General features: G+C 35.7%; 1 protein-coding gene across 1 annotated transcript; it reads right to left on the bottom strand.

Annotated features, from left to right (window-relative positions):
- Positions 1–11,097: 11,097 nt before the first annotated feature.
- On the bottom strand, positions 11,098–14,497 carry LOC139875057 (disease resistance protein RPP2B-like). The gene is made up of 6 exons (XM_071862432.1): positions 14,481–14,497; positions 14,003–14,390; positions 13,257–13,943; positions 12,830–13,153; positions 11,901–12,746; positions 11,098–11,808 (listed from the first exon to the last, which is right to left on the bottom strand). The coding sequence occupies exons 1-6, from the start codon at positions 14,495–14,497 to the stop codon at positions 11,098–11,100; spliced, it is 2,973 nt and encodes a 990-aa protein (XP_071718533.1).
- Between the last annotated feature and the right edge of the window lie 1,244 nt (positions 14,498–15,741).

The raw sequence follows: 15,741 nt of genomic DNA, 5'->3' as shown, positions 1-15,741 counted from the left end.
TTTGATATATATAGGTTAAACCTATAACTCACCAACATTTTTGTTGACGTTTAAAGCATGTTTATTCTCAGGTGAATACTAAGAGCTTCCGCTGTTGCATACTAAAATAAGGACAAGATTTGGAGTCCATGTTTGTATGATATTGTGTAAAAACTGCATTCAAGAAACTGATTTTGATGTAACATATTTGTATTGTAAACCATTATGTAATGGTCGTGTGTAAACAGGATATTTTAGATTATCATTATTTGATAATCTACGTAAAGCTTTTTAAACCTTTATTTATGAAATAAAGGTTATGGTTTGTTTTAAAAATGAATGCAGTCTTTGAAAAACGTCTCATATAGAGGTCAAAACCTCGCAACGAAATCAATTAATATGGAACGTTTTTAATCAATAAGAACGGGACATTTCAGAGAAGTATAAATAGTGACAATCCCCATCCCGCCTAAAATTGGAAGAATTCGTTGATAGTTAGAATAGATTCGTAGACCAGGTCGACTGATTTGTTTTCAAAAATAGTTCGTATGCTCATTTATGTTCATACACGATTCGAGCTTCATAAACGAGTCGAGTTACATGAACTACTCGGAAAAATGTATTGTCGCTCGAGACAAGATTCTTTATGACTTTACCACTAAGGTATGTGATACTTTGGTTTTAATATTGACATTAATAGTAACGTATAGTTTATATTAAAATCCTATAATGATAATGTCATTATTAAACTAATTCCTTTGTTAAGAAAAAATCAAAAATAAAAAGAAAAAATCTAGGTCACTTAGATGATGTCATTAATCTTAAGTATTTTATAATTAAAAAAAATTTTACTTATAGTAACTAATTATTTAATAACTTAAATAAATTATTACTCCGTAATTTTCTGTTTCGGATATATAAAACTCTAAAATGATGATGTCATCATTCACTAATTACCATTTAATTTTAATAATGTTGATGTCATTATTTTATATTAATATTAATATTAATTCTAACTAAAAAAAGATACAAAATATAAAAAAATATAAAGCTCTAAAATGATTATGTTATTCTTTCCCTAATTACACTTTAATTTTCATAATGATGATGTTTTTATTTTATATTAATATCAATTCTAATTAAAAAAGATACAAAATAAAAACAAATAAATGCCGAGAATATATCAATGTCGATTTGAAAAAGCAAAAATAATTAATAAAATATCATTTAATATTTAACACGGTATTATTGTTTTATAAATATATATCTCGGAGCATCTCCACCATATATTATCACAACTCTTTTTCTTAATATGTACAAACATTTACAACTATTTTTCTCGATCTTCACCATATTATCCAATAACCTTTTGTTTCCAAAAAGAATATACAAACCTTCATGTCATTGTTAATGGTTTTTTCAAAGAATTATTCTCTTTTATGCGTTGTTCGATGATGAAATTTATCACACCTTAAATGTTTATTATTGTATGTTTGTTAAACAAAAAGATGTTTGTTAAACAACAAGATGTTTGTTAAACAACAAGAATTCGAAAATCGATAACATACGTCATATCATATTGTGACTATTTAAAATGAAGGTATATAGTATGATAGAAGAATTCAAAAAGAATCATGATTTTTGCCGAGGTTGAACCAATTATTTTCAATCTCTCTTTTAATGTTAAATAAGTACCGTTTATGACAAGAAAAATAGTAGTTGTAATGAAAATGAGAGGAATGTAATCGGAGAATGAATGTAGTTCATTTATTCTGACCAATTAAGTTAATAACGACAAATTTCTTAGTCGAAATTTGTGATCTCACGGGTCACTAAACTAAATGACTTTAACATTTACATTCACTTAATATCTACAATATATCATTATACTGTTTCGATTAAACAAACCCGTGGTTTCACGGGTCATTTCACTAGTTATACCTAAATTTCTTATTATTCATTTTTCTTACGAATACATAATATAAATTATTGATTTGTAGGCTTTGTATTTAAAATAGATAGAAGCTATATATTATATACTATATTATTTATATATACTATAATTAAAATTTATCAGATTTGTTAATAAATTAATTTAACTTTAAGCACAAATCGTTGGAAACACAACGAAAGTTGTCGGAGGGAGTAATCTCGAACGGTGGAGCTAGATGGAGACGATGGTGGTGATGGTTGGTGACTGGGATAAGATGATTGGTGGTGAGGGAGACGATGGTGCCGATGGTGACGCTTAAAATCGCCAAAACCTTCTGGATATGAAATACAGATATGAAATGGTGTAAAATAACTAAAATACCATTTACCAATATAATATTCTCGTGAACAGTGGAAATTTTTTTTGCTCAAATGTAATAATTATAATTAATTTTACTTTAAGCACAAAAGTCATCCAATTATATAATTACATATAGTAAACATTATTGGTTATTAATATTGCTCGTTAATATTCAGTGGGTAAGTTACATAGTAATCATCGTTCGAGACACTTCAACACTTAAACAAGCTCGAACTCGAGTAGCTCGTTAAAAGTTCAGTTCGTTAACAGCCCTACTCGTAACTTCATATCTATTTTTGGACTTTTAATACATCGTGCCATTTGAAACCTCTAATGGAGAAGAATGAACTTTCAGTTATTTAGTTTCTACGTTTTACTGAGATATAAAAGAAGGAAAGAATTTATCTAAACTTTCAAGTTATTTATGTGATATTATTTAAAGAATTGTTGTTAATCATGAAAAAAAAAATATAAAAAAAATAAATGAGTTTCATTTCACATTGGATGGTGGAAGAAACTTACAAGGAAGAATTCAACTATAAATAAAGAGGTTCAATAAGCTTATCAACTTAGAAGAACTGAAAATGTATTATCTATAAATATATAAATCTACTCGATATAATAACTATCTTCAAATTTTGAGTTATTTATATACTAATATTTTAGCTCCTTTTTAACTATGAAAAGATCTTTTTTAAGATCTAATTGAGCTGAGCTCGAATTCGAGCTTAATCGAGATCGAGTTAAATTACGAGCTTCAAAATTGGAAGTTGTAATGTGGTCCAGCTGTTGGTGATCTGCCTCCTTTAGGGGAGGTCAGGAGTTCGACCCCCATTGGTTACATATTAAAAACACAATTTCATCTCTGCCATGAAGTATATCCACCCATGACACCTTTCCCATATCGTGTGGGGGTAAAGGGGAGGGGGTTTTACTTGGTCTTGCTCTTGAATCGGTTTCAAGGTTTCCTCCCAGGCAACGATGGAGACGGGGTTATTATCGCTGCATCGGCATAGTCGAAACGGGAGATGATCACAACGGGTGGTTTAGTCCCCCTCGGGTGATCCCAATCGCTGTAAATCATAAAAAAAAACGAGCTTCAAACTTGAGAATTTTGAACGAACATCGAGTTCACATTCGAACATAGAAAAATTAATCGAGTTCGAACTCGAACAAAATATGAAATTTTTAATCTAGCTTGAGTCGAGTTGAGTAATAGTTAAACGAGCCGAACTTAAATTCTTCCTGTTCGACTCGAGTTCGGTTCGTTAACAACCCTAATATTTATAGCAGATAATTAGGGATGGTTTAGCCTATATATTTCTATGTGTCGATGTACTGGTTTTCTTAAGCAATAACATATCCATTATCTTTATCTTTCTCAGTATCGCATCACAACTAAATGTAAACCCCTCGGGTGAGGCCCGAACGCAAGACGTCCGTAACCTTTGAGGCCCATGAAACGGGCGGGGTAACAAGAAAAATTTTGCAGCGAATGGGAGTCGAATCCATGACCTCATATATAGCTTGGTTAGACCAAGCAAAGGTCATCTTAAACATAATGTGAAGATACTGTTTATGGTAGGTCAGTCCCTAGATATGCCCAAATTTACCAAGAAGATGCAGACCCTCAACAACTTTTTAGAAGGTATAAATAACTCCCAATCAATTTTGTCTGTTTATTGTTTTTTAAAGTGATTTACAAATAGTTTTTTCAAAAAAATAAGTAAATTACCATCTCTAATTCTGTAAGTTTTTAAAATCGGATCATTGCAAACCTGACAGGATGAGGAAAGGAAAAGCAAGCATAAGACCTGAGGCCGAGAATCATCGACCAGAACGGACTTTAGGATTAATATACAGATTTATACAAGTTTACAACAATGAATCAATACGTACTGAAAATTACTCAGGTATTTATAGTTAATAAGACATCTATAATTATAAAATTAAATAGTATATCATTTGAATTCGATTTTAAGTAATTCAATTCGATTCGAATGATGAGAACCCAATTCAAATCGAGCTGCATTCTTATACCATACATTCTAATCTGATCACAGTTCAATGATGAGAGCTAATAATTATACCACTTTATCGTCACCATAGATGTCAGGCCCAAGAAAGTTATGGTTTTCCATTTGCGTGTGTCCACTACGGGGCTGTAAATTATAACCTTTTCACATCCTGTAAGAAATTAAGAAATTTGATAATTTAAACATACATATTAACTGTGTTTGGTTAGTATTCATGAGATGTTTGGGTATCGAAAAACATACCTCATGCTCTCGAATGTGTTTGTCAGACTTCCTTTTGGAGAAAGCTCTAAAGGACACTCTCTTATCTGATTTAAAAGAAAAACAAAGATTAATAAACGTAACACATAAATTATTAATTGTGGTCTCAGCCTGCAGTTATGAATTTTTTCTCAGGATACAATACAGTTTTGATGTTATTTGTTGTGTCTTTAGTTAAAATAAATGGGAGAGAGAGTGTGTGAGAGAGAAAAACTAGAGAGAGAGAGTGAATGGCACGGCTAGGGCAGGCATGGGAGGAGTTCGTGGGCGATACAACGGTAACTATCACGGCAACAAGAACGGGTGGTTGAATCGAAACCGGTTGACATCGTACATGTTTTTTTAACTTTCCTGAGGATTCGAAGGTTGTGGATTTTTGGAAACTTTTCAAACAATTTGGGTGTGTTAGAGATGTGTTCGTCCCGAAGAAGCGACTCCATAACGGTATGAAGTTCGCCTTTGTGAGATTCGCAGAGGTATCCGATTCCTACAAGCTCCTAAAATCGTTGGAGACAATCAAATTTGATGGGTCAGAAATCAGAATCTTTAATGCAACGGATAGAGCTCCAAAGAAGAATGAAGATTTTCCACCATTGAATCGTTCTGGTCAGGCTAATGGTCAAAAGGGAAAGGGTGAATTCGATGCAAACAGATTTAGCGATGGACGTTCCTTCTCGGATGTTCTAGGTCAGAAACACAAAGATCTAAGAGATATTCTAAACGACAGAAGAAGAGGCCGTGAGGACGACTATGAAAAGATGGGGAAGAAGGAGAAAGTGGTTCAGGTTGAGGATGATTCTTCTTTATGCAACAATGAATCGCTCAAGAAGGCTATTGTGTGTGAAGCAAAAAATCATGAAATTCTTGGTAACATTGAAATGATTCTAATTGCAGAAGGGTTCAATAATGTAGAAGTTAAACGCCTAGGTGGGTTGGATATCATGTTGGTGTTCTCTTCGTTTGAAGTAGCTAAAGGGGTTCTTGATGATGGTCATCCATTTAGCAAGTGGGTACATAAATCTTGTTTGTGGGATTTGTCGATGTGGCCAGAAGGAAGAATGGCATGGTTATCAATTAGTGGCGTTCCACCGCCTTGGTCTGAAAAAACATTCTCGTCAATCGCTGAGTGGTTCGGAGTGGTGTACCTGTTAGAGAATTGTAAGTTCGAAGGCAATCAATCCTTATTAAACGCAAGGGTTTTCGTGAAACTTAATAATCCGGAGGTGGTGAAAGATTCTTTAAAGTTAAAATATCGGTCCAAGTGTTATTTTATCAATGTTAACGAAGAAATCAAAACCGATGTGATTGACTCTTGTAAATGCAACACTCATGATAATGGGAACGTTTCTTCTGATTCATTCGAATCAGATGAATCTGAGTCTGATGAGGGTGATAGTGAAGAAGAGGACGATGAAGATGATAGTCATGTTTCCGAAAGTGATGACGAGGGTGAAAAACATAATATGTCCGATGATGACCTCCCGGATGGTTCGAATATTCCGGCTAAATTTCAATCGGATCATGTAGGAGATGAAGAGTCTGGGAATATTGGGAACAATGAAAAAGAAATTAATGATGAGGTGGTTAAAGATACTTTTGAGAATGATGTGTGTTCCAACGCCAACAGTAATGATTTGGGTAACCCTATTTCCAAGAAGAGTGGCAACGCATGTGAGGTAAACTATCAATCGCCAGGAAAAAGTAATTCGCAAAAGAGTCATACAAGTAAAGTGGATGAATTAAAACTAAATTGTGACTCATCTAATATTGGATTGGATGAAGGCCCAATGGGGAAAAAATTTAATAAGCCCAATGAGGAAGGTTTTAACAATGGGCCTGATGGATCCACTGAGCCAAATTTTACAAAAGGGAAAGGACTGAATGCCGATAGTCGATGTACGGCTGATAACACATCAAAAGATAATCGAGAGAAGATAATGGCCTCAAAATCAAAATCGACCAGCAGGATTTCGTCTGACACATCTTTCTGTAGCGAATGTTACTTGATGGCGATGACAAATTGCAGGGCATCTACTAGGATAATGAGGTGGCACAACAGATTGAAAGGTGATTCAAAACGTGGTATTTCATCCAATTGCAGAACCTGTGGGAATAAAAGGAAAAGAAGAATTAAGGGAGCAGATCAGGGATTTAAGAACTCTAATCGGGATGAGAACATTTATAGGTCGCTAGATAGTGGGGAAGTAAGCAAGTATGGCGAAAAAATCGGATTGAGGTGGTCCACCTCAATTCCTCAGTAAGTCATGTTCGCTTTTGTCGTTTGTCTTTATTTTTAAATGAAGGTTTTATCATTGAATGTTCGAGGGTTCAAGGTGAAAGGGAAATTTGGGTGGGTTCGTAGTCTTTGTATTAAGGAAAGGCCATGTATTGTGGTTTTACAAGAAACCAAGTGTAAGACCGTGTCGAGTCAATGGGTGCAAATGTTGTGGGGGGATTCGAATTGTGGGTTTTGTCAAAAGGAGGCGGAGGGTAAATCGGGTGGGTTATTAGTGATTTGGGATAAAAGTGCATTTGAAGTGGATTGTTTCTTGGGTTGCGAATTTTTCTTGGCTATTAGAGGAAAGTGGAAGAAGTCCGGTGAGGAATCTACAATTGTTAACGTCTATGGGCCTCATAAGGATCATAAGAAAATTTTAATGTGGGAATTACTTGGAAGAATTTTAGATAATAATGATTCACTCAATTGGTTAATTTGCGGGGATTTCAATGAGGTTAGAATTAGCTCGGATCGTTTAAACTCCCAATTTCATCAAGGTCGGGCCGAGAAATTCAGTGAGTTCATTAATAGATATAATTTGATAAAAATACCTATAAGCGGAAGGAAGTTCACTAGAGTTAGAGATGATGGCGTTAAGTTTAGCAAACTTGATAGATTCTTGGTAACGGATGGTTTTATTAGTCTTTGGGATGACCTCTCGGTTATTGCGATAGATAGGAATTTATCGGACCATTGTCCTTTGATTCTCAGGGATAGAATGCTTGACTATGGCCCGAAACCTTTTAAGATATTCGATGAGTGGTTTAATTGTCTTGATGTGGATGAAATAATTCGTGAAGCTTGGAATCAACCTATTCGGGGGAATAGGAAGGATTGCGTGTTTAGAGATAGGCTTAAGAATGTGAAAGTGGCATTAAAATCTTGGAGCAAATCTAAATTCGGTGGGCTTGATTTAGAGATAAATGATCTTAAGAAAGAGGCAATGGATTGGGAATTAAAAGCGGAACGTCAATCTCTTAGTGACTTGGAGCGAGCTTCATGGTTAGATTGTAGACGGCGTTGGATTGAAAAAGAAAATATCAAAACCGGAATGTTAAAACAAAAGGCGCGTGTTAAATGGGTAATTGATGGGGACGAAAACTCCAAATTTTTTAATGCTTCAATTCGTAGAAGGTACAACAAATCTAATTTTCGCGGTATTTTGGTTGATGGAGTGTGGAAAGAGGATTCGGGTGAAGTTAAAGAAATCATTTTCTCTCATTTTCGTGATCTTTTCTCCAAGAATTCTGTGGGCAGGCCAAGACTTGCGACTTCATCAATTTCATTTGGGCCTGATGGGCCTGATGGGCCTGCTGTCGCTGGAGGGGTTCTGGACAGAAGTGCAGGTAGTGATCAAATTGGGCTTGAGGGGCTGTGTAGGCGAACAGTACAGCAAACATGTGACATTCACTTCGCTGAGACTACTTTTCGTTTGTCAGAAGATGAGAGTAAAAAATTGGAAGAAGTTTTTTCGGAAGAAGAAATATGGGGAGCCATCAATGAATGCGCAAATAATAAAGCTCCGGGACCGGAAGGATTTAATATGCGCTTCTTCAAAAAATTTTGGGCTATTATTCGTGAAGAATTAGTTGAAGCTGTTAATTAGTTTTGGATGACAGGAGATATTTCGAATGGATGCAATGCATCCTTCATCACGCTTTTACCTAAGAAGACGGACCCGGTGAGTCTAAATGAGTATCGACCCATTAGTTTGATAGGGAGCTACTACAAGATAATTGCGAAATTGCTATCATTAAGGATTCAAAAGGTCATACCAAACCTTATTGGTTTCGAGCAAAGTGCATTTATAAGAGGCAGAAATATTATGGATGGTGCTCTTATTGCAAAAGAATCTTATACATTCTTAAAAGCCAAACGGATTAAAAGTATGTTGTTCAAGGTAGGCTTCGAGAAAGCGTTTGACAGTCTTAGTTGGGAATTTCAAGACGATATGATGGGGCTCATGGGATTTGGTTTAAAGTGGAGAGGGTGGATTGTCTCGTGTTTGAAATCGGCTTCTATTTCGGTACTCGTCAATGGCACACCTACAAAAGAGTTCAATCTTGGGAGTGGCGTGAGACAAGGTGATCCCCTATCACCTTTTCTCTTCATCATTGCGGCGGAGGGACTTAAGTTGCTTACTAAATCGGCGGTATCGAATAATCTTTATTGCGGTGTAGAAATTGGCAAAGATAAAGTACCTATATCTCATCTTCAATACGCGGACGATACGCTATTTTTTGGGTCTTGGAGTTTGGATAATATTGAAAATTTGATGAAACTCCTAAAATGCTTCGAGTTATGTTCCAGACTAAAGATTAATTATAACAAAAGTAATCTTTTTGGGATTGGGGTTGATGCGAATGAGGTTGAGGATATGGCATATTTATTTGGTTGTAATGTAGGTGTTTTTCCATTCACTTATCTCGGGTTACCTATTGGAGCTAACATGAATAAACTCACTAGTTGGAAATCGGTTATTGACAAATTCGAGAAAAGGTTGGCGGATTGGAAATCACGTACGATGTCTTTCGGTGGACGTTTAACTCTTGTTACTTCGGTGCTTAATAGTTTGCCTTTGTATTACTTTTCGCTCTTCCGTGCCCCGCCTTGCGTGCTTAATAAGCTAGAGTGTGTGAGACGTAAATTTTTTTGGGGTGGGGCGGGTGACGAGTCAAAAATCTCGTGGGTTAAATGGGATGAGGTCATCCGTCCTTGGGCGGATGGCGGTCTTAACATCGGGTCTCTTAAATGCAAAAATTTGGCATTAATTGGCAAGTGGTGGTGGAGGTTTCTTACCGAACCCACTTCCTTGTGGGTTAATGTCATTAAAAGTATTCATGGGGTCTCGGGGATTCTTAATTCGGGTGGGGCTAATTCGCTTGTTAATTCTAATTTTCCGTGGAATACAATTGTGAAAACAGGGTTCGAGATTGATGGATTGGGCATTGACTTCTCAAAATCATTTTCAAGGGTGATCGGGGATGGAAGCAATACACTTTTCTGGGAAGATAATTGGATCAAGGACAAACCCCTCAAAGAATTGTCTAACAGGTTGTATCGGGAGTTGAACAAAAAGGCTTCGGTACAAGATCGGGTAAAGTGGAACGGGTCATCCTTCGTTCCAAATTGGTCTTGGATCCGTGAGGTTAGAGGCAAAATGGCTGGAGAGATTGAGAGGCTGAATATGATGCTGTCGAACGTGATACTTGAAGACGGGAAGGCTGATAGGTGGACATGGAAGCTAGGCGGGTCGGGGGTCTTTTCTACTAAATGTCTTACGAAGGTTATTATGGATAAATGTCTTTCCAATTCATCAAATAACACTCCAACTTTAAGGAATAGACTTGTCTCATTGAAGGTTGCGGTATTCATATGGAGAGCGAGGCGGAATCGTTTGCCCGTGTTGTCCGAACTTGACAAACGGGGAATTGATCTCCACTCCGTTCTTTGTCCTTTGTGTGAAGAAGTTGTGGAAATGGTTGACCATGCGTTATTTTCATGCAAAAAGGTTCAAGAAATTTGGGGTAGGGTTCTTAAATGGTGGGGAATAAGCTCGACACTTCTTGGTTTTGACGACATCATAAGCGGGAACATTCCATTTCAAAGTTCGGATGCGGGTGCGAAGATTTGGCAAGCAATGGTGTGGACTAGTACTTACCTCATTTGGCAAAAGAGGAATCATAAGGTCTTCAAGAAAGAATATTGGTCTCCGCCGGTTGCTTTAAATGATATCCAAATTAAGAGTTTCGATTGGATTTCGAAGAGATGCAAAACAAAGAGTATTGAGTGGTTCGATTGGCTACAAAACCCACATTCTCTTATTATGTAAATTGTAATTTATCATTTGTGGTTTCGAGTAGTATTGATGTAAACATAGGATTCTAACTCGGTATCGCTATGTTCTCATCTTGTGAGTATCCTTGTAATGTTCGAGTTTGAGTTTATATATTAATAAATTGCCGTTAAAAAAAAAAGAAAAATATAAACTACCTTCACACGAGAAAGAACAATTGTGTATATATTTTGAAATTAAGAGGTTATAGTTTTATAACGGCTTTCATATGGAATAAGATGGCTATAAATTTGTATGGTATTAAAAATAAGAGGTTCCACCACCAATAATAAGATGACATTATTGGTGGTGATAAAAACTACATTCACTTGAGAAAAAGCTGTCAGATGGAATAGGAAGACTAAATAAATGTGTTTGTTGATACATCTCTCAGTGCGTGTAAATCTCTTGATGTCTAAGATGCATTGACCTGTGGGTGGTCTGAAAACAACAACTTATATTTATTTAGAAAAGAAGAGGTTTTACCTTTAAAATGGCGTATAGATGGAAATCTATCAGACACCCATTGTTGGATATTTCTGTCAAAGCGTTTAAAATTATGGGTGTTAAGGATGTATTCTCCTGTGGTGGTCTGAAAAGAAGAGAGATCACCACCAATTATGTGATTCCATGACTTGTAATAGCCCAACACATCTTCTTCTTCTTCTTTCTCATTGCTTTCATCAGCATCATACACAAAGCTAACCCCACACTCCACTGTCCTATTACCAGGATATGATAATCTGTGTTCTATAGTAATAGTAATCTGGTCACCGCCTACCATCTCATTTAATCCAAACATCCAATGGCTTAAGAATGTTAAATACTTTTCATCTACCGAGACAATCGTATCAGTACAATGAATATATATCCAGGTGTGGTTCTGTGTTATATTTCTAACACTTATCAATGGCAAAGAGAAATCATATATTGATTCTTCCAAGTTTCTATCAATAGCACTAACTAAATTATTCTGCACACAACAGATGTTTAATCCTCTTAGGTTTTTAGAAGATGATGGGATGCTAAATGATATTGATTTCCCTTGGCTTCTATTACTAATCCAGTTTGGCATATCTTTGCTCCCATCGTAAAATATGCTGAATATCCCAAATTCATAATACATCTGCCGATTATATTATAATTAAGATTAACCAGCATAAACAATATATAAATTATTAGAATTCACAAAATGAAAGATAGATAACTAGACAACACCTGGGTTTGTGCTTTCCAATTTCTTCTCAACAATTGGAAGTGCCTTCTTTTAATATGATCTAAATCAGTCCAGCCCAAAGTATTTAATAAATTTTCGTCAACATCTGCCATAGGTTCTTTTTTGACTATGCCTTCAACTAAAACGGCAGATGAAGTACCTAATATTCCATAAGATGTACGTAAGAAAGGTGGGGACATTTCTGGATCAAAAACAATTCTCCGCAGCAAACCGTTTGAATCAGATTGAGTGAGAAACAACCTTTGCAGTGTAGATGGAGGATGTTCGATTGACGTTAGCATTTGGCAGTCTTCCATACCAAGTGTCTCAAGCCTAATGAGGCTTCTTACAAAGTTTGGCATGGAAACAATCGGATTTCCATCCAAACATAAATATTCTAACTTGGATAGAAAACTGAAGTTCTCGGGGAAGGATTCGTTTGACAAATTATTATGTGCAAGTGACAACCTTACTAATGAGCTCAGGAAAGAAATTTCAAAGAAATTAATTTTTCTAGGTATAGCCTCCACGATGGCAGAGGAAGATGGTTGTGAATCTGTATCCCTCACCTTGATTTGATGCTCACAGGTATTGAAACCATCCACGAATAGTGTTTCAAGCTTTTTCAACTTATGTATGGCTCTTGGAAATTTCTCAAGCTTGTTGCAGTAACTCAGATCTATGAGGACTAACTCAACACAGTGCTCAAGTGATTCACAAATCTCAATCAAACTTATGCAATTTCTAAGAATTAACCTCTCAAGTGCAGGGAGTTCAAGAAAGCTACTCAGTCTTTGAAGGTGTTCACAAAACCTCAGATCAAGAATCTTCAATGATCCAAACAATTGCTGTATAGAAGGTGAGTAAAAATAGTTAATGAACTAGATTTGTTTAAGATTATATGAGAGAAATAGTTGTTTTAATTTCATACCTTTTGCCTATGGTCAAGTGGTTGTGGGTTACTACAACACATACCAAATGATTCAATATTGCTATATGATAAGTCAAGAGCAACAAGGTTCTCCACTGGTAATTCAAAAGGTATAACCTTGGAAAGGAACCCATGCATACGCAGCCATCTTAATTCTTCTGGGAAATTCTCATAAAAGCCATTGATTTGCATATAATCAAGATGTAGTATCTTTAGATTATCCATTTCACTCAATGCATCAGTATGAAGTTGAAACGATCGACGTAACTTCTCTTTTTTAAGCATTTTCATGTTAAGACTGAGGCCTTTTATATTTCCTGTACCCTAAGAAGAAACAATTTAAAAAAAAAATGTTGTGTCCATGTCTATAAACAATTTAAAGTACTTAGAACATGCTTGACTACTAACAATATATATGGCCTGTTACCTTTCTTTGTTTCAACACTTGTAATGACTCCTCATGACACCATAACAAACTACGCTTCCATGGCTTCTTAATTGATTCTTGACGTACTACATCCCTACCCATCTCTTGAATCAGGGAATGCATCCTCAATGTATCATTTCTTCCCGTCTCGAGTAGGCATCGATCAATGAGATTTCTAAACCCACTTAGTGTGTGTATGTCACATGCATTTAGAATAGTTCCGGCAAAACCTCTATCTTGACCAACAAAAAAACAAGAGATATGCTTAAACAATTCCTTATCATTGTTAGAGGGTATAGAATCAAAGCTAGTTCGCAAGACATTGTTAATTCGAGAATCAGTCTCTTCCTTCAACACTTGTATGCGATCCTCCCATTCAGCCACAGTGTTATTATGTAGAGACTCGCCCAATACTTTAAGAGCTAATGGGTGTCCTTCACAATATTCCATAAGCTTTTTCGACACTTGTTCATAACCTTCATTCGGACCTTTACTCATAAATGCATGATGGCATAAAAGCTTTAATGAGGCTTTTTGATTTAAACCTTTAAGTAAGCAGTGTTTATGCTCCGGTTGAACCGTAGGGTTAATTGATGATGCATATTTCTTTGTTAAAGACGCATCTTTGGTTGTTATTATAATTTTGCTTCCTAAATGAAAACCTCGCTTTCCAAGCAACAAACACAACTGATCGACTTTATCAACATCATCAAGAATTATAAACATTTTTTTTTTTGAGTTAGTGCCTTCTCAATTTGAACAGTATACTCCAATTCATCATGAACTCGAATCGGACCTATTTTTGAAATGTCACTGCAAAGTTGTTTATGTAGATCAAGCAATCCACTAACTCGTTCAGCACATTTCTTACTGATACCAATGATTAAGCTGCTTCTTTCGAATAAATGAGAATGCAAACCATATACATATCTCGCCAAAGATGACTTCCCGAACCCGCCCATACCCGAAATTGTGAGAATGTCACCATTATGTGAGGCTCCATCTTTTAGCCATGATGTGACGAATTCGATGGAATCTTTCATCCCGAAAAGGTACGGTAGAGTAGTCATCCTGGATCCGCCGATTCTACGGTGTATATTTGTAACAACTTCTTCGATAAAATCTGTCTCTCGCCTGCAAATGGATGTTACAGAGTGCAACAAAACAATACTAATCAGTTGATGACTATATGAATAGGCATAATGAACCTGTTGGTCCAGTTACGGATCAATAACTACCATATATGAGCAAGATCAAAGACGGAAGAGATAAACACGATGAATCAAACATAAATCAATATTATTGATATAAACGTTACACATACAATTGATTTAAACGGAGAAACAATCGGTTGACCAGGGGAGATCGAGCATGATCTCCCCTATGCACGGGAATCGCATTACTGCAAGAGAATCATGGATCAAGAATTGAACAAATCTTCAGAGATTCCTACGTTATCCAACAGATATTACAATCGGAGAATTGTTTGGAAGATTTAGTTATCTACATCCGAGGGGGAGAAATTTATCAGATCATCATCAGATATAGAAAACTTAAATCATTCAGTTCACATCACATTTGGTGAACTTTACATCTTTTATCTGTGGTATGGGATTGTACCTATTGGCCTGGATAGAGGGAATATCTTCTGGAAGGTATCTTAGCGTTCCATCACTCAAATATATATATCACTTCCATCCATCCAACATCATACATCATACTATTTCCGTTTAAGTATGGGGTTTATAGTAGCCGGTATTCGCCTTAACAAAGTATGCAATAAATTTGAGATAAACAATGTTATCTGAAACGAAAAGTGTAAGTTTAAGGTAGAAGTTCATGGCTGACAGGGTTGCTAGAAACATCGTGAGATGATTCTGTTCAATCAAATTGAAAGTACATTGATGTGATAAGAGGACATCGTCAACATGTTGTGCTCAATTGTTCTACCCGAGAAATCGTGCGATCTCAAATGAGGACTGACTTTGTGATCAAAATCTGGCATTGAAAAATGTTAAAGTAATTAAGATAACGTGATCATCGAAGTCTAGGGTGAAAGTTGGTAAATGTTTACTGATATGTTTGAAAGTTGTTCTATATATACTTTATCAAATAAGTTAATGAATGAACTGTGGAACAACATGTCAATATAGTTCAGTTCTGATCCCCGAATCAAAAGATTAAATCAATGTGATATGTCAACTCACAAAAACACGGGTTATGCTTTTCTTAGTGAGCTTCATGATAAGCAGTATAATGTATTCTTATGCTGATAACATCATTTATCTGTTTATGCTAGTATTTAATGAAATTGATGTTAGAAGTTGAATTATTGCAGATCTAAAAGGTTAAAGGTTATTGATTTAGTCTGTTATAATATTGATAATCATGATACACTGAATTTTGTACAGTTGTTCGCTTTGTATATCCTGCATGTGCATACTCATATGAAAACTCAAAAATACTTGCATTCATAAGTTAGTTG

This window comes from Rutidosis leptorrhynchoides, chromosome 11 (genome assembly GCF_046630445.1).
Source record: "Rutidosis leptorrhynchoides isolate AG116_Rl617_1_P2 chromosome 11, CSIRO_AGI_Rlap_v1, whole genome shotgun sequence".
NCBI lineage: Eukaryota > Viridiplantae > Streptophyta > Magnoliopsida > Asterales > Asteraceae > Rutidosis > Rutidosis leptorrhynchoides.
The sequence above is the reverse complement of the archived record's forward strand: the minus strand, read 5'-3'. Positions and strand labels throughout refer to the sequence as shown.

What these genes read in the sequence shown, in the direction of transcription:
- LOC139875057 (XM_071862432.1), bottom strand. An exon ending in AAGTGTTGAAACAAAGAAAG is followed by an intron (nt 13,154 to 13,256) that starts GTAACAGGCCAT and finishes GTTTCTTCTTAG; the next exon opens with GGTACAGGAAATATAAAAGG. An exon ending in ATTGGAAAGCACAAACCCAG is followed by an intron (nt 11,809 to 11,900) that starts GTGTTGTCTAGT and finishes TATAATCGGCAG; the next exon opens with ATGTATTATGAATTTGGGAT.